At 42.7% G+C, this 25,494-nt stretch overlaps 1 protein-coding gene across 2 annotated transcripts in view; it reads right to left on the bottom strand.

Moving 5' to 3' along the window:
- Positions 1-25,494, bottom strand: part of PRSS56 (serine protease 56) — a 77,042-nt gene that overhangs the window by 13,838 nt on the left and 37,710 nt on the right. Inside the window, exons 10-13 of one of the 2 annotated variants that reach the window (XM_073589336.1) lie at positions 20,535-20,723; positions 13,206-13,367; positions 5,054-5,153; positions 4,366-4,534 (exon numbers count right to left, since the gene is read on the bottom strand). In XM_073589336.1, the coding sequence (XP_073445437.1) occupies positions 4,366-4,534; positions 5,054-5,153; positions 13,206-13,367; positions 20,535-20,723 (620 nt within the window). The remainder of the gene's footprint in view (positions 1-4,365; positions 4,535-5,053; positions 5,154-13,205; positions 13,368-20,534; positions 20,724-25,494) is intronic. The other variant, XM_073589337.1, reaches the window with a different exon arrangement.

The following is a 25,494-nucleotide window of genomic DNA, read 5'->3' as shown; positions in this document are numbered from 1 at the left end:
CAAACTCCTTGCAGACGTTGTTCTTGGTGGAATATGAACCCAGGACCCAGTGCTACAAAACAACATTGCTAATTACTTTTCCATCATGCTTTTGAGATTAGACTGTGTAGGCGGGACATTTTCTGGCACACATTATAAACAGGGGCACTCTGATAGGACCTGTATATGGAGACACTGTTGCAGAGAATGGATCATATTTTTCAAAACTATCTAATTATTAGACTGTGCAAAGTTATACTACATAAACCCAAAGGGAATCTGTCATCAGGTTTTTGCCACCTAATAAGATAGCAGCATGATATAAAAAAAATTGGCCCTGATTCCAGAGATGTGTCACTTATTGGGCTGATTGCCGTAGTTTTGATAAAATCACTGTTTTATCACCAGATCATTAGAGGTCTAGTAAATCAGCTGCCATTTAGTTCTCCATATTCATAAGCGCTGTATAACCTCTCCCAATCATGATTGCTTAGGTTTCTGCCTATACTCAGAGTACACAAAAAGCTGCCAATCAGTGGTGTGGGTGGGATATACAGAGCTCATCATTTAGAAAACTGGCAGATAAAGCAATGATTTTATCAAAACTACACCACCCATCCAAGTAAGTGATACTTTGCTGGAATTAGGGTCTCTGCCCCAACATAATGCTGCTCTCAGATGTCAAAAACCTAGCAGAACATTGTGGTTAAGACACCAAATTTGTCAAAGGGTTCATACTGTTTGGTAAATCTAATTTTAAAGGGAATCTGTCATCCCATTTTAGCCCTATCAGTTGCCAGCACCGCCATCAGGGGCTTATCTACAGCATTCTGTAATGTTGTAGATAAGCCCCCGATGTAACCTGAAAGATAAGAAAAACACGTTAGATTATACTCACCAAAACACCAGTCTTAAAGAATTGGAGCCTAAGTTTATACTACCTATTAGTTGGCTTACATTGCGTTAGAAATGTTATAGTTGTTGTGAATGGGGAACAGTCCTTAGCAGGCACATTTATCAAATGATCTGGTTTAAGAAGGCAATGTGGCTGTATTTGTTACATGGTCAATGAGTTGTAGGTCACTACAGTTCCAATCTAAATGATTTTGTTCAGTCACTAGATTTCTGTATTATTCAATCACCTTAGGTATTATTCAGTTACTGTATAACAGTAACATTTTTTCCCATGATATAGCAGTATTATTTATTTTAGTTGCATATAAGCCTGACTACTCCCTGGTGGCATAGATATAGTGAATATCTGAGTTAAAGAGAACCTATTATTAGGTTTTCTACCCTAAACTAATGCCATGTGTGTATGGGCTCTGCAATGCTGACTCTTTAATTGTTAAGAGTTGTTTCATCTTTTAGAATATGCTTTACATGTTCACTAGGGGACCTCTTAGGACCCAGGATGTAGGTTATATCTATTCAGGGTTGGACGTATCCTAGGGCCCATTCTACCAGGGTTTCACCTGCCATATCCACCATACATAAACGGTGATCTCTGTATTTACAGAATATCTTCCACAAGAGGCTGGCTGTGTAATACAGTCAGCATCCAATTCAACTAGCTATCTCTGATCGCAGCCGTTTAACCTCTAAGGTACCACGGCCAATCATGACAGCAGAATTTAAAAGGTTGGAACTGGAGAAAAGTGTTCCTTCCAACAACCATCTACCCTCCCTGCAACATGAATGAGGAATACTGATGGCACAAAGCTGCCAGAGGAGATAACCTATTTACAATATACTTCAGTATTACAGTATTGCCGTGTATTGCTCAAGCCATCAAGTGATTGTAGGTTCAAGTTCCCTATGAAGACCAATAAAAAGTTTAAAAAATATATATATTTTTTAAAACTAAAAAAAAATATAAAAATTTACATAAACCCCATTGGACCGTAAATATAATCTAAAAAATAACCAAAGAAATAACACATTTGGTATAACTGAGCGCCTAACTGTCCAAGCTAATCAAACATAACATTTATACCATACGGTTGAACGTTGAAAGAAAAAAAAAGACATAAAATTGTCAGAATTGATGTTTGCATTATTTGCTGATTCATGGTGTCAGAGCACGGGCAGAAAGAAGGAGACCCTGGCTGCTCACCTTCCCATGGCTGACAGGTCTCTCTCGATATGTCTATATGAGGGTAGACCTGTCAGTTAAGGAGAAGACAGGAGTGTTTCAAAGTAAACACAACGGCAATAATGCAGCTTGTGTCTGCTTCATGCTACTCGTGGTTCGGGCAGAATTAATTAGTTGATAGGTTCCCTTCACATATCTATAAACTGCCATACTCATAATACTGAAATAGATTTATCCTCAATATTTACGATAAAATATATGATAAATATGAAATAATATTCTTCATTTTCTAAAATACATGAAATGGTGTTTTAATTAACCCCTTAACGACCGCCGAAATGCTGTTTAACGGCAGCAGTTAGGGGGCCTTATTCCTCAGCGCCGCTTTTTAATAGAACAGAGAAATAAGGGTATAGCGCACCCCAGCATCGGAAAATCTCCGGGGTCTTGGCTACCGGGGAAGCTGAGAACCTGAAGAACATGATCATGGACGGTTTTTACTGTCCCCTGTCACGTGATCGCCATTATTCATCGAATAACTGCGATTACAAAACAAGTCTGATTTACAATTAATATGATCTAACATATCAGAGAAGAGATAAATGGGGTCCCCAGACACCCCATGGTACCTCCACAATCCCTAAGCCCTCCTGCTCCGTCCCTGGCCCTCCGCGTCATCTTTTCATCACTGTGATAGACCTTATTAGAGTGAACAAAATAAAAAAAATAGTAAATCAAATCCCCTTTGTCACCATGTTAGTTAGATAAAAATAATAATATATATTTATATTTTTTCCATTCTTTGCAGTTAGAGTTAGGGTTAGGGTTGGGGTTAGGGCTGGGAATATGGCTGTGGTCAGGGTTGTGTTAGGGTTGGGGTTAGGATTGTGTTGGGGTTAGGGTTGTGTTAGAATTGGCGTTAGAGATGTTTTGGAGTTAGGGTTGTGTTAGGAGTTGTGTTAGGGTTGAAGTTAGAATTGGGGTTTTTTCAAAAGTAAAAAAATGATGACGATATGAAGGCTAGTACTGAGTGCAAGTGCTCGCTACTCGAGTTTGCATCGGGTGCTCGGATATGCACTGAGTATTGCAGATATCTGCATTTTTTTGGGGGTGTCTAGCAGCCACGAAATATGAGAGGCAGGGACTCGAGCATGTCACTCGAGTATGCGTGATACTTGGTGCATAACCGCGCACCCAATGCAAACTGGAGTAGTTAGCACTTGCGCTCAACACTAATAATGACATATTCAATATGGTGACCTAATGTTATCAAATTCTGTGAAGCACAATGCTCATTATACCCCTGGATAAAAACCATGGGGGTGTGGTTTCCAAAATGGGGTCACTTGTGGGGGGGTTTCCACTGTTTAGTTACATCAGGCGGTCTCCAAATGCAACATGGTGCCTGCCATCGATTCCAGCCAACTTTACGTTCAAAAAGTCAAATGGTGCTCCCTCCCTACTGAGCCCTGCCATGCGCCCAAGCAGTGGATTTCACCTCACATATGGGGTATCGGTGCACTCAGGAGAAAGGTCAAAGCAAATTCTGTGGTCCATTTTCTCATGTTACCCTTGTGAAAATAAATAAGTTTGGTTCTAAAGTTCATTTTTTGTGAAAAAAAGTTAAATGACAATTTTTTCCTTCCACATTGCTTCAGTTCTCGTGAAGCACCTGAAGGGTTAATAAACTTCTTGAATGTGGTTTTGAGCACCTTGAGGGGGGCAGTTTTTAGAATGATGTCCCTTTCTGTACTTTCTGTCATATAGACCCCTCAAAGTCACTTCAAATGTAATGTGGTCGCTATAAAAGACGGTTTTGGAAAAAAAAAATATTTCCAAAATTGTGCTAATGTAAAGTAGACATGTGGGAAATGTTATTTATTAACTATTTTGTGTGACATAACTTTCTGATTTAAGGGCACAAAAATTAAAAGAAAAAAAATTGCTAAATTTTCAAAATTTTTGCCAAATTTCGATTTTCTTCATAAATAAACCCAAGTCACATCGAAGAAATTTTACCACTATCATGAAGTACCATATGTCACTAGAAAACAATGTCAGAATCACCGGGATCCATGTAAGCGTTCCAGAGTTATTACCTCATAAAGGGACAGTGGTCAGAATTGTAAAAATTGGCCCAGGCATTAAGATCAAAATTGGCTCAATCTCTAAGGGTTAAAGTCATACATTTTTCACTATTTAATTTGCACTTATCTATACTGTTGTAAACATCTTTCATGCATAGCTGGGTCAGCAACAAGAAGAGAAGGTGAAAATTACAATTATGATACCTCTAGGAAAAGCTGCATCTCCACAGCCTCAACCTCCATTCCAGCCTGTTTTTCCTGTAGTAAATTTGTAGAGTCTGGACTGATCATATGATGAAGAAGTGAAGTCCAGTCATCTAGTCTGGGTCCAAGGTCTGGAAACAATGCTTCAAAGGATGCGTTTAGCAGTTCTCTAGGATGATATTAATTGATTGCATAATAAGTACATTCAATGAACATTTGTGAATCTATCTATCTATCTATCTATCTATCTATCTATCTATCTATCCCGTATCTATCTATCCCGTATCTATCTATCTATCTATCTATCTTTCCGTTTATCTATCCCGTATCTATCTATCTATCTATCTATCTATCTATCTATCTATCTATCTATCTATCTACTTTATCTATCTATCTATCTATCTATCTATCTATCTATCTATCTATCTATCTATCTATCCCATATCTATATATCATCTATCTATTATCTATCTATTATATATCTATCTATCTCACATCTATCTCTCTATTTAGCTATCTTCTATCTATCTCTCTATCTATTTCATATCTATATATCTCTCTATATAGAATAGCACAGATAAAGCTTTAAAATAAAAAAAAAACATTTTGAGAAAAGCAAAATTAAATTATTTAATTATATTTTAAATAACTTTCTGTGTCTTCAAATATAGTACATTTGAATTTATACCTGTGAATATAATTTCCGTTCTTTGTGTCTGTTCTATTAGTGTCCTCTGAAATAATTTCCATGTGTTCTTTTTCTGTTGCTTCAATAACCCGATTCTGCTCTTTTTAAAAAAAAAATACAAGACATTAAAGGGTCAGTTACTAATTTATGTTGTTCACATCAGAAATAGCGTTTTTAATGCACTTTCAGACAAAGTTATTAAAGGGGTTGTCCGGTCTTTTGATAAAAGTCTGCAGTCTCTCTATGTGACTGCGTACTTCTGCATCCTGAGGATTCTCTGATGTTGAGGTTGAAAGCGGGTTGTCACGAGACGTAAGTATGCGATGTGAATACTTCTGGACACATTACTAATAGACAAGCTTCACCTCTCTCAATTCATTTGGTACTGAGCGAGGCTGAGCACTTCTTGTCGGCACGTGACCTCATGTATGCAGATCCCAATCTTGCAATCAGGTGACCTCCGGCTCTCAACGGCAACACCAGAGATTCCTGACTGCGCATGTGGAGCGCGTGCTTTAAGGATTCCGAAGTCTGCAGTCACAGAGTGGCTACAGACTTTAATCAAAAGACATGTGTGGCGCCCCCAGGAGTATGGTCGCCACACTGGCATTACCTTCCTTCTAGGGAGTGTGATGCCATGCCTGGATGCAATGAAGGATCTCTCTATCAGGTAAATCCAGCACACACCACAGTTCCCACTCCAGGCCAGCAGAGGGAGCTCTGAACCCAAACTGCTGAGGAGCTGCTCTCTGTGGTCAGGAAAGGGAAATTATGGGAGTTCGTGTGGAGAAGGCGAAGTGTGTGGACGTGAGGGAGATGAGCTGGAGGATTGAGCTGAAGTCAGGCTCACTTCTAGCTGTAGCGCATTGTCCGGAGTCCGGTATCTGAGGCAGTATGGATACTGATGTTCCTGCAACAGAAACTGGAGGAACAGGAGGCTGTAAATGCTTTTTTTCCACATAAGACTTGGAGGCCCAGCAGCAACGTGTGTGAGTCAGAAAGAGGAGACTACGGCTGCCTGCCATACGAGGGGAGTTCTAAAAGAGAGCAAGCAAGAGGAACTTCAGTGTAACTCAGAACTGCAAGTGCCTCAGATAAGCACTAGAAAGGAGACCACACAACCCATCTGCATAGAGAGATTCATAAGTTGCTTCCAGGCTGATTAACTCCTGTTCCATCTGTAATCTGGATCCTGGACTGCACTTACAAAGCAAAGTAAAGGTAAAGGAAACTGCACCCTGTTGTGTCATTGCCTTCTTCCTGCAACCCCTTCAGCACTGCTACCTCTCTGTGCCTAACACTACACCCTCTTCCTCAACACCTATTACTACTGCCCTGGGACTACAGCTCTACCTGTGGGGAGCTATTACATCTTGCTGCCTTATACCATCTGTCCCAGAGGATCTGCACTGCAGCGTCAGCTTAACCCCTTCATTGCCGAGCACCACAGGTGGCGTCACGTATCATCTACCTATAAACTTTATTCGGCTACGTTTCACCCCTCTTGCATGGACGCCCAGGGCCACGGACCGGGTCACCGCCACCGTGACACATCCCTCTGAGACACCGGCCTGGTACCGAGTAACCCCACAGCCCTGGGGGCGATCCACATGTCAACCCTTTTTAAATGAGTACTCCCACAATAAAAAGTTATCTCTTAGGCTAGATTCAGATGGCCGTAGGTTCTCTTACCCGAGAGAATTGGTCCTATTATGCAATTGACGCTCTGATGAAACTCTGGTCAGAGTTTTTACATAGTGTGATCTGATTCTCTTGGATGAGGGAATCAGAGTACAATGCAAGAAGAGATGGAGAGCAAAGTTTCTCCATCTTCTCCATTGTTTCAGTGCATGATGTCATCAGTGATGTCAGCCGAGTGCAGTCCAATGATTTCCACACACTCATTAACTTACATGACCGAGTGCGATTCAATAATCAGATCAAACTCGAACCTGCTGTGATTCTTTCCTAGGACCACCTCAGTCCGCTGAAGAAAATCTGACATGTGCATGGCCCCATAAACTAACATTGGTCTGAGTGCGATCCAATGTTTTGTTGGATAACACTTGGATAGAAAATATGCTGATGTCCACCTGGCCTTACCCATAGGATAGGGGATAACTTACTGTTCACTATGGAGACCCTGCTACTCAGAAAACAGGGATCTGCAGAGCTTGGTCTTGACCTCCTAAGGGACTGCCCCTGGTCTCTACTCCAGTGATCAGTAAGTTAACTTTCAATTGTGGGAATACCGCTTTAAAGAACAATATTAACTAAAAACGATCAAAATGTTACAAAAATGATAGTATCAGAATTGTTATCGCTCTCTAATTTACTGTGTTTCGTGTTTGCGTTAGAAAAGAATCAAATGCTGCATTATAAAACTTAAATTATTTCACTGGAGATTAAAGGACATTTGTTAAATATCAGAAGTCCTGAGCTGGAAGCCCGATTCTCTTTTAAGCCTTTATGCAGGATGACAGATGGCCGAGCAGGGGCAGAGTGACTAGAGCTGCATTTACACTGGCAGGTAATCCTTCAGGTTTTAATGGTAGCGAATCGCGATCCATCGCTCTGGATAATTTTGTAATATCAAGGGGTTGAGCGACTGAATGATGTGTTCAATAGAGCTCAGTCGTTATCAAGAAATTGTTTATGGAGGTGAAAAATCTCATCTTCGTCTTTTGGAAATGGTGTCATTGAACGAGTGAACTAAAGGGAGGAGTGGAAATTCAAGTTGTAAACAGCTGTGGCTTGTGGTGATTGGCTAATTGTGTTCCGAAACAATTATTCAGTAGCAGATGGAACATTGGAACAAATACTGTAAGTCATGTCATATTAGTCAACGTTATTATTACAAATGTGAGACTGTTCATGTAAAACTTGTGAAATTAAATATCAAACATTTTAGCGCTAACTTGATTAAATGTTCTTTGTACAGAATCAACGGAGATGTTTGTACAATACTTTATGAATTCATTTGTTCTAAATACATAGTATCACATGGCATTTGTACAATGAAGACAAATACGCCTCAAATTATCAGTCTGCGTGAACGGTGTTCAATGTTACGTACGATGTGATGATAGCTATTCCATTCACGATTCTCTTACTGTATAAACACTTGTCTGAGATTTTTGCTATTCGTGAGTTACGATCGCATTGTTCTTTATTTAAACCATTTTTCCTCATGATAATTAATACATAGGCTATATACCCATGCTGAGTATGTGGTGAGCTTTTGATGTTGGTGATTTTCTGCACCATTTCTGCTCCTATTGGGTCAAGTAGTTTACTTGCGTTTTTTTTTATTCTATTTTTTTAGAGTGTTTTTTACATGCATTTTTATCATGTTTTTGACTCATCTTTTTGGGGTATGTCATGCTTTAAGACAGGGGTGCACAACTCCAGTCCACTAGGGTCATCCACAGTGCATGTTTCAGGATTTCCTTAGTATTGCGCGGGTGATAATGTAATCACCTGCATAGGTGATGATTCCAACATCTCGTGCAATGCTAAGGAAATCCTGAAAACATGCACTGTGGGTGACCCTAGAGTACTGGAGTTGTGCACCCCTGCTTTACGTTAAACTGCTTTGATTGTGATATTTCCTGGTATTTGATTTTCAAAAAACATTATTGATTTTGGTTTACATGTGATTTACTGCTTTGGTGCAGCATAAACACATTAAAAATGCTTATGCTTTTTAACTGTGCATTTTCCGCATCTATTGCAATTCAATGGAACAATCTGCTCATATAACTCTACATACTAGGAAAAGAGATTGACATGTTGCAGATTTCAAACATGAACCCTAGGCAGGCTAACGCAGAGTAAAATAAAGCACATACACTTTGTATGCTGCTTTTACACTGCGTTCAGGTACCCATTCAGTGGCACCATCAGTGCTTACCTCTGAACCTCCCAATGCAGGATTCATGTGTACGCAGGCTGCGCAGAATTAAATCATGTCTGCGCAGACTCCCCGCCTGACCTGCCATGATCTGACAGCGTGGGAAAAAGTTCAGAAACTTTCCCACGCTAATCAGTTCATCTCTGGTCAGCCGGGGCGCCTGCGCAGACATGATTTCATTCATCCTGCAGTGGATTACAGCTGGGCCGTTAGCATTAGCACCGGTCCCGGTTGTAAACTAGTTAACCCCTTGTGATGGATTGCAGCGGGGGACCTGACTGTACGGCGGAGAGGTAAGGATATTGTTGCTTTTTTATTTTATTATTTTTTTTACAGGAGAACAAGAGATTCTGTTGGATTGGCAGCATAATAAATTTTGTCAAAAACTTTGTGTAATTATTTCATTAAAAGAATTTGTAATTAATGTGTGTGTCTTTTTTAACCCTTTACTACTATAGGATTAATAATGGATAGGTGTCTTATTGACACCTCTCCATTATTAACCCAGCTTAATGTCACCTTTCAATAGTAAGGTGACATTAACCCATTATTAACCCATGAGCTAAAGGCAATGGGAATAGAGAGGCTAAGTGCCAGAAAAGGCACATCTTATAGATGTGCCCATTCTGGGGTGGCTGGGGCAGATTTTTTTTTAGCCAGGGGGGCCCAAAAACTGGTCCCTCTCTAGGCTATTAATATCTGCCCTCACTCACTGGCTTTCCCTCTCTGGCGGAGAAAATACCGCGGGAGCCCACGCAATTTTTTTCAACAAATTTATCCATTAATTTAAATCTACATGTCCCAAATTTTACACACATACACTAATCTAATTATTAGTCAAAGACATTAAAAAAATAAATGAAACAAAATGGTTTACTGTATGTAAACCATGTGTCATTTCATGTTGGGTTCTGTAATGATTTTCCAGAAGATGGCAATTGATTTAGCGGCTATTATGCTACGTAGAACTCTATGAACTATAAATATATACTGTATATGTGTGTGTCTCAATGACATGTGTGTGCATATATATATATATATGTATTCTGTGTGTATATATCTATTCTTTCTATTCCTTATTAAACACGTCAGTGTGATTTTACTGTATCGCAAACTGAATTGTCGGCTTTTGTTAAAGGACACCGATGTGTATTTCTCACAAGTCACACATCTGGTCCGTGTGTAATCCGTATTTTTGTCGTCCCCATAGACTTGCATTGGCGTTTTACGGGTATAATACGGTGACAGTCGCAGCATGCTGCGATTTTCTCAGCACTTATAATACGGCCGAGAAAAAATCGGCTGATGGGAGCTGCCACATAGATTAACATTGGGACAAGTGCAATGCGTTTTTTTGTGCATAGCACTCGTCCGTATTTCTCACTAGTGTGACTCTGGCCTAAGATTAAAAAAAAAAACTTACAGGGAACCTATCACCTGAACAAAAACCTGTTAACACCTTAACGCCGGGGCCATTTTCTATTTTTGCATTTTAATTTTTTGCTCCCCTTCTTCCCAGAGCTATAATTTTTTTAATTTTTTGGTCAAAATGGCCATGAGAGGGTTTGTTTTTTTGCTGGATGATTTGTACTTTTGAACGACACCATTGGTTTTAACATATCTTGTTAAAAAACACGAAAACAGGAAAAAATTCCAAGTGCAGTGAAATAGCAAAAAAAGTCCAATCTCACAGTTGTTTTTTAGTTGTTTTTTTTACCATGTTCACTAGATGCTAAAACTGACCTGCCACTATGGTTATCCAGGTCATTACGAGATTGTAGACACCAAACATGTCTAGGTTCTTTTCTATATAAATGGGGGAAAAAATTTCAAAGTTTGTTAAAAAAAAAAGCGCCATTTTCTGATACCCGTAGTGTCTCAATTTTTCGGGGTTGGGTAAGGGATTATTTTTTGTGTGCCGAGCTGACGTTTATAAATGTACCATTTTAGTGCAGATACGATCTTTTGATCGCCCGTTATTGCATTTTAATGCAATGTTGGGGCAACCAAAAAAACGTAATTCTGATATTTTTACTTTTTACCTTATGCCATTTAAAGATCGGGTTAATTTTTTTTATATCGATAGATTGGACAATTCTGAATGCGCCAATACCAAATATGTGTATGTTTGATTTTTTTTTTATTGTTTTGTTGGTAGGCCCAATTTGGTCATAGGTTATATGATGATGAACAGGTATGTGTGCTGCTGATGTGGCTATGTCATGGAACATCTCTGTGGGCTGGTCATCGTCAAAGGTTTCTCAGGTAATTGCGGCATTGGCTTTCAGCTTCAAGTTGCGTGATCAGAGGGATTTGACAGTTTCTTAATTAAACAGCCATTGAAGGATACTAGGCGTTCAGTTTCATTTGGGGTCCTGGAAAAGTTAGGGGAGTTATATTGGGATCTATTTGTAGTTCGGAGTTTGAGGTCTGTCTTTTTCGTTTGACTTAAGTGTTCATTTAGTGTCATTTAATGCTTGATTGTGATTCGTTTGTGTTTGATTACAGGTTTTGATCCTTGTTTGATATGGTTCCTGGGTCATTCATACGTCCACTTGGGAGTGCTGCAGCTGCTGTGAGGGTAGACAGCTTGGTTTTTCCAGGATTACGGTGATGATTAGGTGGCTTGGCTTTAGAGTTATGGGAGTTGCAAGAAATGCAGTGTACCGTTCACATAGATAGGGCATTGGATATTTTGATGTTACATGTGGGGGGTAATGACCTCAGAGTTCACCCTTTTAGAGATTTTATTAAGGATATTAAGTATGACTTGTTGCGCCTTTGATTTTCCTTTTCATTGATGATTGCAGTTTGGTTTGAAATCGTTCAGCGAAAGTGCTGGCGGAATGCTCACTCAGTTGAGAAGGTTAATAAGGCGCAGATAAAAGTGAATAGGGCAGTATCAAATTTTCTTACTAGGAATGGGGGCATTGCTGTCTGACATTTCGATTTGGAAAATGAGGGGGATGATTTTTGATTGGCAGACGATGTCAATGAACAAAGCATATACAGAATGGGAGGAATAGGGCTATGCAACAGCACATGTGAAAAAGACTTGGGTATACTAATAGATCACAGACTGAATATGAGTCAACAGTGTGATGCAGCAGCAAAAAAGACAAATCTAATTTTAGGATGTATTAACAGAAGCATACAGTCTAGATCACGTGAAGTCATTATTGCCCTCTACTCCTCTTTGGTCAGACCTCATCTGGAATAATGTGTCCAGTTTTGGGCGCCACATTTTAAAAAAGACATCAACAAACTGGAGCAAGTTCAGAAAAGAGCGACCAGAATGGTGACCGGTCTGCAAACCCTGTCTTATGAGGAAAGGTTGCATGATTTGGGAATGTTTAGTTTGCAAAAGAGAAGACTGAGAGGAGACTTAATAGCTGTTTACAAATATCTCAAGGGCTGTCACATTGTAGAAAGATCATCTTTATTCTCATTTGCACAAGGAAGGACTAGAAGCAATGGGATGAAACTGAATGGGAGGAGACACAGATTAGATATTAGAAAAAACTTTTTGACGGTTAGAGTGATCAATGAGTGGAACAGTCTGCCACGAGAAGTGGTGAGTTCTCCTTCTAACAGAGGCTGGACAGACATATGTCTGGGATGATTTAGCAAATCCTGCTTTGGGCAGGGGGTTGAGCCAGATGGCCCAGGAGGTCCCTTCCAACTCTATGATTCTATGCACTTGAATGTGGTAGGCATTGAACTTTGGGCAATGCCTATCATAGAGCCATAGCATTATTATATAGGGTTCTCTCTGGCATTTAAGGTATTCAAAATGTCCTCGTTGTGATGGTTGGGGGGTTGGTTCAAAATTGGTCTTGAAATTGGAAAAAGATAGGTTTTGATCTGGTGATTTTGGGGGATACTTATGGCAATGGAATGTCGGGTCCCTGGAAGCTTAAATGTACAATCGAACCCTTTAGGTTATGGTGCTCCCAATCAAGTGGAGTAACGACTGGGAGTAATTATGGTTTATGGTTTCTGTTTTTGGTAATCACCAGATTTTGGAGCTTCAAGGACCTTAGCATTATTATATCAAACTTGATTTTTATTATCTGTTTGTTTAAATAGAGGCTGATGTGGCCAAAATCATCCAAATTATAGCGTCCTAGTTTTTAATGATAAATCATAGTTGGGAGGGGATATTTGGGTAGGGGACAATAAGCGCTGATAATGTGGTTATTTCACCAGAGAATCAACAATATCAGTGTCATGAGATACCTGTAAGATCTCTTCGGGGTCTGAGGGAAAATATATCACTGTAAATGCCTTCCATGAACTGCGGAATAGTCTGAGTGAAGAAGGAAACATCCATGTTGTTACGTAAGAAGTCCTCTGCCTTGCGCAGTAAATTTAGGAGGATCTGGAGATAGGAGCGGAGCTCTGCAATAATTCCAAACATTCATTATGGGTAACATTATGTGATACAAGTGAATTGCCTAGCATCAAACAATAGCCTACACATTTATGCTCTTCCAACATTTCTCAGATATGATTTGTTTTATTTCAGCCCAGGGAAACTGTCAGCTATAACAGCTGTCCGAAGTGGGAACTCAGCCCTTTTTATATGGTCATGAAATTAATATTTATAGCCTATATTAGTGCTATATTTTTAGTTGGTGTCTTGTAACTTGGCTATCTTAAATTATTCATAACGGCAACTATTCTCATACATGGTAACTCTGCTGTCTACAGGATGTTACACACATATATTACAGGTGTAAATGTTCTGTAAAGTGACAATTAACCTCAGGTAATATAGGCCAGGCACATAAGAATGACTGCATCATGGCTATAGGACACAAGGAAGCATTGTAGAAAGTATATGACAACATATATAATCAGTAGAAATAATGGATACATTATTTTAGTTTTGATCATTGTTCTTGTAGACATATTTTTTCTTTGTAAGATTGAAGGGAGCTTGCTGCTCCTCTAATGTTTGTACACTGTGAACCATTAGCCTTTTAGTTATTAAAAGCCTTATCCAACCCTCTTTTTACCTATAGGGCTAAGCACGCATCGACTGGTAATTGCGAACCACATGCCTCTTGTGCCATGCACAGTCAGCAAGACGTCACTGCTGATGTCATGGTGATTGACAGCCATCTCCCCACTGCGTTAGTCTGAGCAAGCTATCAATCAACATGACATCGGCATGAGGGCCCTTTGGCAGAGCTGAGCAGAAGAGAAGGAGATACTCTGTCAATGTAAAATGTCCGACAAGAGCTGTTCATGACCACTCTTAGGCGGGAGAGATTGTCACACGGCACGACAGGCATTAGTTAGCAACTGTCCATTTGGATAAGCTGTAGGCAGGCCAAAATCTTTACTGCTTTGTGACTGTAACCATATTAAAAGGATTGTCGAGTGAAGAAATACTATATGTGGTAATTCAGAGTTTATAGAGGTGTCTCCTGCTCAGAACCCTGATCTGTTAGTTAGAATGGCTAAAAAGAGCCTCTATCTCTCAAAGGATCCAGTTTTAGAAAATGCATGTATAACATTGACAGCCCTTTGATTCTAATGGGATCTGTGTAATGCTTCATTTCTCTCTGTGGAGCTGTTGCATGTGAAAATGGTTTAATGATGTTGTATTTTCTGGAGCTTTCCAATTCTCTACCACATGACTTCCAGGTTACTTGGGAGTGGAGTGCTCAACAACATTAACATTTCAGAGCAGTGGCATGGTCGAGCCACTATTCGCAACTAAATGCTCTCCCATGCTGCTAGCAACATGAAAGAAGCACGGGGGACTGAGGCTGGCGGGGTCCAGTGATACACCGAGTTTCACAGTGGCACAAATTAACTCTAGAGCAGCATTCCCCACCTTCCCTATCTTCAGAGTCACATTCAGATCTGGGACAAAGTAATGAAGCACATCCTGATCCCCCCAAGTCCTATATTCACATTACTTTATTAATTTATCCCTCCATCCCAATATAAGCATATGCACATCCAAATCTGCTATTGCGGGACTACTCACAGAAGTTACCATTCGAAGATCTACTATTCATAACGGTTTGTGGTCATGTGGCTCCTGAGCTATAGGTTGGGAACCCCTGCTCTAGAGCATAGAGTCTGCTAGCAGTGAATTTAAGAAAGGAATGGATGCTTTTCTTGTGAGTAACAGTATAGAAGGTTACGAATAACAGAATATTATAGGTAGATGGTTGACCCAGCTTAGGGGAAGGAATTTTTTTCCCTATGGAGAAAATTGGCTTCTACTCTGTGGGTTTTTTGCCTTCCCCAGGATCAATAATGCAGAACAGCTGCACTAAAAATAGGGTGAACTAGATGGACATAAGGTCTTCCTTCAGCCTTCAAAACTTTGCTCCTCACCTAACTAGCCACTGTAAATCCGCAGGGTGGTCAATAACCTAAACAACAAGTTGTACCCTACTTTATGTGATTAAACATCTATGTGTTCATGAGAACAGAGGATTTTTAACAAGAGTTAAATTTCAATGTTACTTGTTTTTTTAAGCCACTTAAGAGCTTGAGATACAGTTAGGTCCATATATATTTGGACAGAGACAACATTTTTCTAATTTTGGTTCTAGACATTACCACAATGAATTTTAAACAAAACAATTCAGATGCAGTTGAAGTTCAGACTTTCAGCTTTCATTTGAGGGTATCCACATTAAAATTGGATGAAGGGTTTAGGAGTTTCTGCTCCTTAACATGTGCCACCCTGTTTTTAAAGGGACCAAAAGTAATTGGACAATTGACTCCAAGGCTATTTCATGGACAGGTGTGGGCAATCCCTTTGTTATGTCATTCTCAATTAAGCAGATAAATGGCCTGGAGCTGATTTGAGGTGTGGTGGTGCTTGCATTTGGAAGGTTTTGCTATGAAGGAAACATGCAGTCAAAGGAGCTCTCCATGCAGGTGAAACAAGGCATCCTTAAGCTGCAAAAACAGAAAAAACCCATCCGAGAAATTGCTACAACATTAGGAGTGGCAAAATCTACAGTTTGGTACATCCTGAGAAAGAAAGAAAGCACGGGTGAACTCATCAATGCAAAAAGACCTGGGCGCCCACGGAAGACAACAGTGGTGGATGATCGCAGAATAATCTCCATGGTGAAGAGAAACCCCTTCCCAACAGCCAACCAAGTGAACAACACTCTCTAGGAGGTAGGAGTATCAATATCCAAATCTACCATAAAGAGAAGACTGCATGAAAGTAAATACAGAGGGTTCACTTCACGGTGCAAGCCACTCATAAGCATCAAGAATCAAAAGGCTAGACTGGACTTTGCTAAAAAACATCTAAAAAAGCCAGCACAGTTCTGGAAGAACATTCTTTGGACAGATGAAACCAAGATCAACCTCTACCAGAATGATGTAAAGAGAAAAGTATGGCGAAGGTGTGGTACAGATCATGATCCAAAGCATACCACATCATCTGTAAAACACGGCGGAGGCAGTGTGATGGCTTGGGCATGCATGGCTGCCAGTGGCACTGGGTCACTTATGTTTATTGATGCTGTGACACAGGACAGAAGCAGCCGAATGAATTGTGTGGTATTCAGAGCCATACTGTGTGCTCAGATCCAGCCAAATGCAGCCAAACTGATTGGTCGTCGTTTCATACTACAGATGGACAATGACCCAAAACATAAAGCTAAAGCAACCCAGGAGTTTATTAATGCAAAGAAGTGGAATATTCTTGAATGGCCAAGTCAGTCACCTGATCTCAACCCAATTGAGCATGCATTTCACTTGTTAAAGACTAAACTTTAGACAGAAAGGCCCACAAACAAACAGCAACTGAAAACCACCACAGTTAAGGCCTGGCAGAGCATCAAAAAGGAGGAAACAGCGTCTGGTGATGTCCATGAGTTCAAGACTTCAGGCAGTCATTGCCAACAAAGGGTTTTCAACCAAGTACTAGAAATGAACATTTTATTTACAATTATTTAATCTGTCCAATTACTTTTGGTCTCTCTAAAAACAGGGTGGCACATGTTAAGGAGCTGAAACTCCTAAACCCTTCATCCAATTTTAATGTGGATACCCTCAAATGAAAGCTGAAAGTCTGAACTTCAACTGCATCTGAATTGTTTTGTTTAAAATTCATTGTGGTAATGTCTAGAACCAAAATTAGAAAAATGTTGTCTCTGTCCAAATATATATGGACCTAACTGTAACTCTTTAACCCCTTAGTGACTAGGCTAATTTTGATTTGAGATTTTTTTTTCATAACACCTTATACTTTATAATAATGATGAATTTAGGTTGATATGTTTTGCTTTAATTTATAAAATTTTCAGAAATGTGAAAAAAATGTAAAAAAATTAGCAAGTTTCAAACTTTGATTGATTATGCCTTTAAACGAGATAGTCATACCACACAAAACCATTGATAAATAACATTTCCGTTATGTCTGCTTTACATCAGCAACTTGTGCAAAATGTTTTTTTATTTTGTTAGCATTTTAGAAGGTTTAAAAATGTAGCCGTAATTTTTCATTTTTTCAAGTAAATTTTCAAAACTTATTTTTATAGAGTCCTGTTGAGTGTTGAAGTGACTTTGGGGGTCTTACAAACCCCCAAATGTGATACCATTTGAAAAAACGCACCCCTCAATGTATTCAAAATTTCTTTAAAGGTAGTTCATTAACCCTTCAGGTGCTTTTCAGGAATTAATGTAAGAGGCATGATAGGAATGAAAAATTTTTTTTTACTACCTAAATTTTTATAACTTCTGAACAGGTCGCCCAGTAATTTAGCTGCCAGAGAACACATAAACATGAAAGGCTTCAAGCGAGTCTCTCTTGTGTCGTGTGCCTTTTGGATTGGGTGGACCTGATCGAGAACAACATTATAACTGTCTGTGGCAGAGATGCAATACCAGACCAACGCTGGTAATGCTGAAGATATTGAGTATTACCTGCTTTGAGTTACTGCTCTTTGAGAAAGAGCTGTTAAAGCGAACCTGTCAACAGGTTTGACCGATATAAGGTACAGCCACTGCCTTTCAGGGCTTATTTGCAGCATTCTATAATGCTGTAGATAAGCCCCAGATCCGACCTGAAAGATAAGAAAAATAAGTTTTATTATACTCACCTGCGGGGCGGTCCGGTCCGATTGGTGTGGCAGGTCTGGGTCCGGCACCTCCCATCTTCTTGTGATGCCGCCTCCTGTTGCTTCATCGCTCCCCGGCATCGCACTCCTGCGCAGCCGTACTTATCTGCCCTGTTGAGGGCATACTAAAGTACTGCAGTGCGCAGGTGCTAGGAAAGGTCAGAGTGGTCCAGCGCCTGCGCACTGCAGTACTTTACTCTGCCCTCAACAGGTCAGATAAGTACGCCTGCACAGGAGCGCGATGCCAGGGAGCAATGAAGCAAGCAGGAGGGCGGCATGGCAAGACGATGGGAGGCCCCAGACCCAGATCTGCTACACTCATCAGACTAGACCGCACCCTGGGTGAGTATAATAAAACGTATTTTTCTTATGTTTCAGGTCGGATCGGGGACTTATCTATAACATTATAGAATGCTGTAGATAAGCCCTGAAAGGCAGTGGCCGTATCTTATATCAGCCAAAACTGCTGAAAGGTTCCCTTTGAATTAGCCAAATAGTTGCTGTAATGTTATGGCATGTGTGCCATCTTGTGGAAAGTTTGATGAACTGAAGTCTAGCGACTATTCTGGGGAGTGACACCAATATGTCACCCATCCAAACAATCCCATTAATAAATGGATATATCAAGTTACTTTCTTCTTTGAATCATTTGGAAATGTATCAGACTAATTTCAATAATCATTATAGTGATGAGTTGTGGATGATAATTTACTGTGGCTTTCAATAGAAGTAAAAAATAACTGTTGAAATTTTTTGCCTGTAAAGTGCTGCAGAATCTATAATATAACGCTGTAAGTGTCACTCTGTCCGAAGCGTACACACTGCATACCACCATGTCCGGCACCATACTTACATACTTACCTGACCGGGAGGAGCGTTGCCGCAGCGTTTCTCGTCGCCTGGAGATCGGGGCAGGAGTGTGACCGGATTCGCACATGTGCATAGCGCGATCTGGCGCCATTTTACTGAAGACACACTTGCAGTGTGTCTTCAGCAATATGGCGCCTGACAGCGCTATGGGCATGCGCGTACTCTGGCGCCAGACTCCTCCCCCAGCCTCCAGCAGAACGTGGTGACAGCGCTGGAGCACAGGAAAGAAGGGTGAGTATAAATTTTTTTCTTTTTTTGGTATGTGTGTAGTTTTAATAGGAGTGAGGGGACCATGCATACCAGGATTGGGGGATGAGGGGACCATACGTACCAGGATAGGGGGGTGAGGGGACCATGCATACCTGGTATGGGGGATGGGGGGACCATACATACCAGGATTGGGGTATGAGGGGACCATGCATACCAGGATTGGGGGCGAGGGGACCATGCATACCAGGATAGGGAGTGAGGGGACCATTCATACCAGAATTGGGGGATGAGGGGTACCATGCATAACAGGATTGGGGGATGAGGGGTACCATGCATACCAGGATTGGGGGATGAGGGGACCATGTATACCAGGATAGGGGGTGAGGGGACCATGCATACCAGGATAGGAATGAGGGAGTACCATGCATACCAGGATTGGGGGATGGGTACCATGCATACCAGGATTGGGGAATGAGGGGTACCATACATACCAGGATAGGGATGAGGGAGTACCATGCATATCAGGATTGAAGGATGGGTACCATGCATACCAGGATTGGGGGATGGGTACCATGCATACCAGGATAGGGGGGTGAGGGGACGATAGGGATGAGGGAGTACCATGCATACCAAGATTGGGGGATGGGTACCATGCATACCAGGATTGGGGGATGAGGGGTACCATGCATACCAGGATAGAGGGTGAGAGGACCATGCATACCAGGATAGGGGGTGAGGGGGCCATGCATACCAGGATTGGGGGGTGAGAGGACCATGCATACCAGGATTGGGGGATGAAGGGTACCATGCATACCAGAATGGGGGGATGAGAGGACCGTGCATACCAGGATAGGGGGTGAGGGGGCCATGCATACCAGGATTGGGGGTGAGGGGGCCATGCATACCAGGATTGAGGGTGAGGGGACCATGCATACCAGGATAGGGGGTGAGGGGACCATACATACCAGGATAGTGGATGAGGGGGCCATGCATACCAGGATTGGGGGTGAGGGGACCATGCATACCAGGATAGGGGGTGAGGGGACCATGCATTCCAGGATAGGGATGAGGGAGTACCATCCATACCAGGATTGGGGGGTGAGGGGACCATGCATACCAGGATGAAGAATGGGGTGCCATGCATACCAGGATTGGGGGGGTGAGGTTACCATGCATACCAGGATAGGAATGAGGGGTGCCATGCATACCAGGATAGGAGGGTGGCAGCACATACCAGGATGGGAGACCATATACCAATAAAAATGCTCGCCACCCGGGCGTAGAACGGGTTCATAGCTAGTATGATATAAGCAAAGCAAAGCATAATAATAATTACCATAGAATTCATCAATTACATGGAAGCATAGAGACTCACCACATCTTCTCTGTTTCTGCTTACACTTCTCCTCTGCTAAGCGAGTACAGGCGGCAGGACTGAGTGGAGCTGGACAGGACTGTTTGTAAAAGGAACACAGGGGGCTGATTTCTGACTTTGGATTGTTATGCTGAGTATTTGTTACTTCTTCCAGCTCGAAGCATGAAGGTTCTCGGTCTGAGGGCGAGTCTGAAAAAATAAAAGGATTTACTAATAAAGAATGTCAAAATCTGTTTACGGTGCAATATATGTATAGTGTTGAAATATATCCAACATGTATGTTTTAGTCCTCTTCACATTTCCCGCTTAACTACAATTTGTAAAAGTATGCAGCACATCAAACACTTAATATTACACACTTGGCAAAAACAATCACAGGTAACAAAATGGATGAAATCTGCATCTAACACAGAGATGAAAAATGGCTAGTTTTTTTGGGGAGGACGGCTTAAGGCCATGTTCACACGTTGAGTAAAGTATGTGTATGAGTGGTTGAAGGACCTGTGATGAAGTCGTAGCCATGTGATCTGGTGGGCGTGGCTACGGACCATATAAGGTGGCCAGGGTAGGTCACATGAGTGAATGCATGGACCCGGTTGGTCTGTATGGAAGGTCTCGTGCAGGAAGATGTGGCTGCCTTCCTGAGTGCACGTGGAGACGCTGTGTATCATGGCTGCACATGTCTGAGAGTTCCCAGGAGGGGGAATGAACGTCTGCACTGAGAAGCAGCCATGAGATAACCCGAACAGGGAATGTAACTGTGAGGCTAGAGAGCCTGTGTACCGGAGATAACAAAGCCTGTGTGACCACGGGGTTAACAGAGGGGAGCTTTGTCATGGAGGCTATTCTGATTTGATATGAACTTTTTGTTGCTGTTTGATGGTTTATGCTGCATAATAAACCGAATGGACTGAGTTATGTTGAGAAACCTGTGCCGGACCTGATTTATCGGGTGCCTAGCGAGTATCCCCTATCTGAATAACAAGCGCTACCTTACAATTGGTGGAGAATGCAAAGGGCAGTGTTGTAGCCTTATTGCTAGGGGCAACGGACGAGGACTGCAAAACTCCGTTGCTAAGGGCAACTGTTCCAACAGCATATGTTGCAGTGCTGGCAACGCTGAGCCAGGAGGGTGGACGGTCTTGAAAACCGTGTGATATGCTGACTGGTGTCAGTGGAAGAATATTATAGGACACCTCTGTGGTAGAGGGGTCTGAGAGCCTGCGTGGCCGGCATGTGACGGTCGTGAAAACCGTGTGATGTGCTGACCGGGGTCAGTGAAAGAGACTGTTGATTGCTACAGGGTGCCTCTGGGGATAAGAGGTACCCGAGAACCTGTGTGGCCAACACAGGTAACGGACAGGTGTCCGTGTTGTACTGACCGGGGTCAGTGAGAAAGACTGTGTACCTGGAGGGTTCAGTGTGCAAGGTCCTGGAGGGTCAGTGTTGGGAGGTTCTGGGAGAAGAATTGGATCCCTGGAGCACGTGCTGTGACCTTGGACCTGGTGAGGCGTGAATGTTGGACAGTCTTAGGTGGAGATGGATGTCCTGAAGAGCACCCGCTGAGCCCCTGGACCTGGTGAGGCCGGTGTGTTGGGAAACCCTGGGAGGAGGGTCAGCTCCCTTAATAGCACCCAGTGCGCCCTGTGTGTTGGACGGTCTCAGGAGGAGCCGGCCGTCCTGAATAGCACAGAGACAGGACATGTGAGTTTTGTGTTGTGTGTGATTTTTTTCTTTTCCCTCTCAAGTCAGCTTGTGGTGGCTCAGTGGGGTCCAGAAGGTGACGAGCGGCTTGCTGTAACTCAGTGGGGTTACGAAGGTGACAAGTGGCTTGCTGTAACTCGGCGGGGTTAGGAATGTGACACCAGCAGCTGTGTGTGAGCGGCAGCTGGAGGTGTCGGAGATCGGTCACAGCAGGAGCTGTGGCAGTGCCAGGAGGAGATGGTGTGGTACCATAAAGGACATAAACTTTTTGGTGTGAACTTTGGTCTAAGGAGACCTGTAGAAAGGACATGGGGAAATCCCGAAAGGGGGCGGTGACCCAAATCGGGGTGGTAACCCAAAAGGGGTGGAGTCCCAGAGCGGGGTGGTAACCCGAAAAGGGGTGGAGTCCCAGAGGGGGGCGGTGACCCAGATCGGGGTGGTCCAGAAAAGGGCGGCGGAGTTCTCAAAACGGGCAGCACTGGGTACCTCAGTGGACATATCTGGGAACCGCAGTGTGAGTGTATGACTTTTTCAGAATGTGGGACATTCTTTCCGGATAACGATGGGCCGCAGGTGTGTACCATGATGTTGCACCAGGAAGGAGTCTCTGGACGGTTGGACTCAAAGAGTCAGGTGACTGACAGGAACTCCTCTCATTTTCTGTCTGACCAAGAAAAAGGTCCAGGTTCGCTGTAAGCATGGGGTCACTGTGAACTATGCGGTAGACAGAGTAAAGTTTGAGGGGTCCAATAGCGTTGAGTGCCAATGTGGAGGTATACCTCCAGACTTAGTGTATGCCTTTGAGAGGGGCCGGGACTTTGTTTTGTTTGATGATGTCTGGCAGGATGATGGAGACGTTTCTAATGTTGGGCTAGCAGACATTGAGACGGTGACGCCTTCTAAAGTGGACAGGTCTGATGTAGAAGTGACCGGAAGAAGGGATACATCTGCCCAACTTACAGACCTGACATCTCGTGACATGACGGATGGTGGGCTGGGAGAAGAGACGACTGGAGCGGACACACGGTCAGAGGGTAACTGGAGGGTTCACTCGGGTGATCGGTGTGACTCGGACTCTGGGGATGACGGTTGCTCTAAGGGAGAAAGGGAGCACAGACTAGAAGAGCTAGAGAAGGAAGTCTCCGAGCTCAAAGATCAACTGGCATCGTGGCAAGGTCTGAATAAGTCCCTCAGAGAAGAGGTAGGAGTACTCACAGAAACTGTAAGAGGTCTTCTGCAGGAGAAGAACTGGGACGAAGACTTACAGCGGCCGAGCCTGAGTGGTGAGCAGAGTGAAGACAAGAAGAAATTGAAAAGTATGGAAGCAGAGATGATCCATATGCAGGAGGAGCTTGCTGCTGCCAAGCATGCTAAAAAGCAAGCACAGCAGGAAAGAGATGAACTGGCTGATTTAATTGAAAACAACTGTGGTAAAGGTGCTCTGGCTTTGGAAGAAAAGAGGCGTTTAGAGTCTTGCATTGCACATCTTTGTGAAGAATTGGAGGAAGAACAAGGTAACGTTGAATTAGCCAATGACAGGCTGAGAAAGGCCACACTTCAGGTTGACCAGATGAATACTGGTCTGAATGCAGAACATAGTAATGCTCTGAAGTATGAGAATGCACATCAGCAATTAGATCGCCAGAATAAGGAGTTAAAAGCAAAGGTTGCACAACTGGAGGAACAGCTTGATGCTGAAACTAAAGAGCGACAATCTGCAAGCAAACAAGTATGTCATATGGAGAAAAAACTGAAAGATGTACTCATGCAAATGAACGATGAAAGGCGTAATTCTGAGCAGTGCAAAGGCCAGGCGGAGAAAAATAATGTTCGGCTGAAACAGCTGAAGCACCAGGTGGAAGAAGCGGAGAAAGAGGCTCAACGTGCCAATGCGTTGCACCGTAGATTACAGCGTGAACTGAAGGATGCTACAGAAACAGCAGATGCAATGAACCGTGAGGTTAATGCACTGAAAAGCAAACTTAGACGTGGTGATGTACCACTTGTTACAAGACGCATAGGCAGAAAAGAAGTTGAAGGGGGGAATGTAGAAGTGTGGTGACTAAACAGTGTCTGATGACGCAGACAGACTGTGACTGGAGGGTCAAAGCCCAAGACTGATATTCTGACAGCTGGGGGAGGCCTAACGTAGAGATGAGGTCATATGACAGACAAAACAGACGGAGATGGCTCTCTCGACCTGTTGGGCAAGGTGACATAGGTGCCCGGTCTCGAGATCCCTGGGTGATGTCGTGTGTTCAACCCCACAAGTTTGAACAGAGGGGGAGGTATGTGGTGTAGTGACCATTGTGTCCGCTAGGGGGCGGTGTGTGGGTGTCCCAGGACGGACGGATAGCCATGTCAAGAGTGGTAACAGGAGCAGGGTCCTAAATGACTGTTATGTATCCCAAGGTGGGTGGCCTTGGGATGAAGGCTTGATTATGTGCTGATCAGCAGAGCTGATCTTTTGTTCCAATGTGTTAGGGAGAAGCCTTCAGGTGATTGATGAGACGGGTGGGATCAATCACCTACAAACCCACCTAGGGGCGGGTGTCTAAAACGCCATAGTAAAGTATGTGTATGAGTGGTTGAAGGACCTGTGATGAGGTCATAGCCATGTGATCTGGTGGGCGTGGCTACAGACCATATAAGGTGGCCAGGGTAGGTCACATGAGTGAATACTTGGACCCGGTTGGTCCGTATGGAAGGTCTCATGCAGGAAGATGTGTCTGCCTTCCTGAGTGCACGTGGAGATGCTGTGTATCATGGCTGCACGTGTCTGAGAGTTCCCAGGAGGGGGAATTAACGTCTGCACTGAGAAGCAGCCATGAGGTAACCCGAACAGGGGATGTAACTGAGGCTAGAGAGCCTGTGTACCGGAGATAACAAAGCCTATGTGACCACTGGGTTAACAGAGGGGAGCTCTGTCATGGACGCTATGCTGATTTGATATGAACTTTTTGTTGCTGTTTGATGGTTTATGCTGCATAATAAACCGAATGGACTGAGTTATGTTGAGAAACCTGTGCCGGACCTGATTTATCTGCTGCCTAGCGAGTATCCCCTATCTGAATAATAAGTGCTACCTTACATTATACACAAAAATTGTAAGGCTCATTTTGAGTTTGCCAAAAGACATGTGGGAGACTCCCCAAATGTATGGAAGGTCAGATAAGACCAAAATGTAACTTTTTAGCCACAAAGGTAAGCACTGTGTCTGGCACTACACCAACACAGCTCATCACCCCTAGAATAA

Source organism: Dendrobates tinctorius, unplaced genomic scaffold, assembly GCF_039654945.1.
Source record: "Dendrobates tinctorius isolate UK_male_01 unplaced genomic scaffold, ASM3965494v1 ptg000107l, whole genome shotgun sequence".
In the NCBI taxonomy this organism is placed as follows: Eukaryota; Metazoa; Chordata; class Amphibia; order Anura; family Dendrobatidae; genus Dendrobates; species Dendrobates tinctorius.
This window is presented reverse-complemented; position numbering and strand designations above follow the sequence as displayed.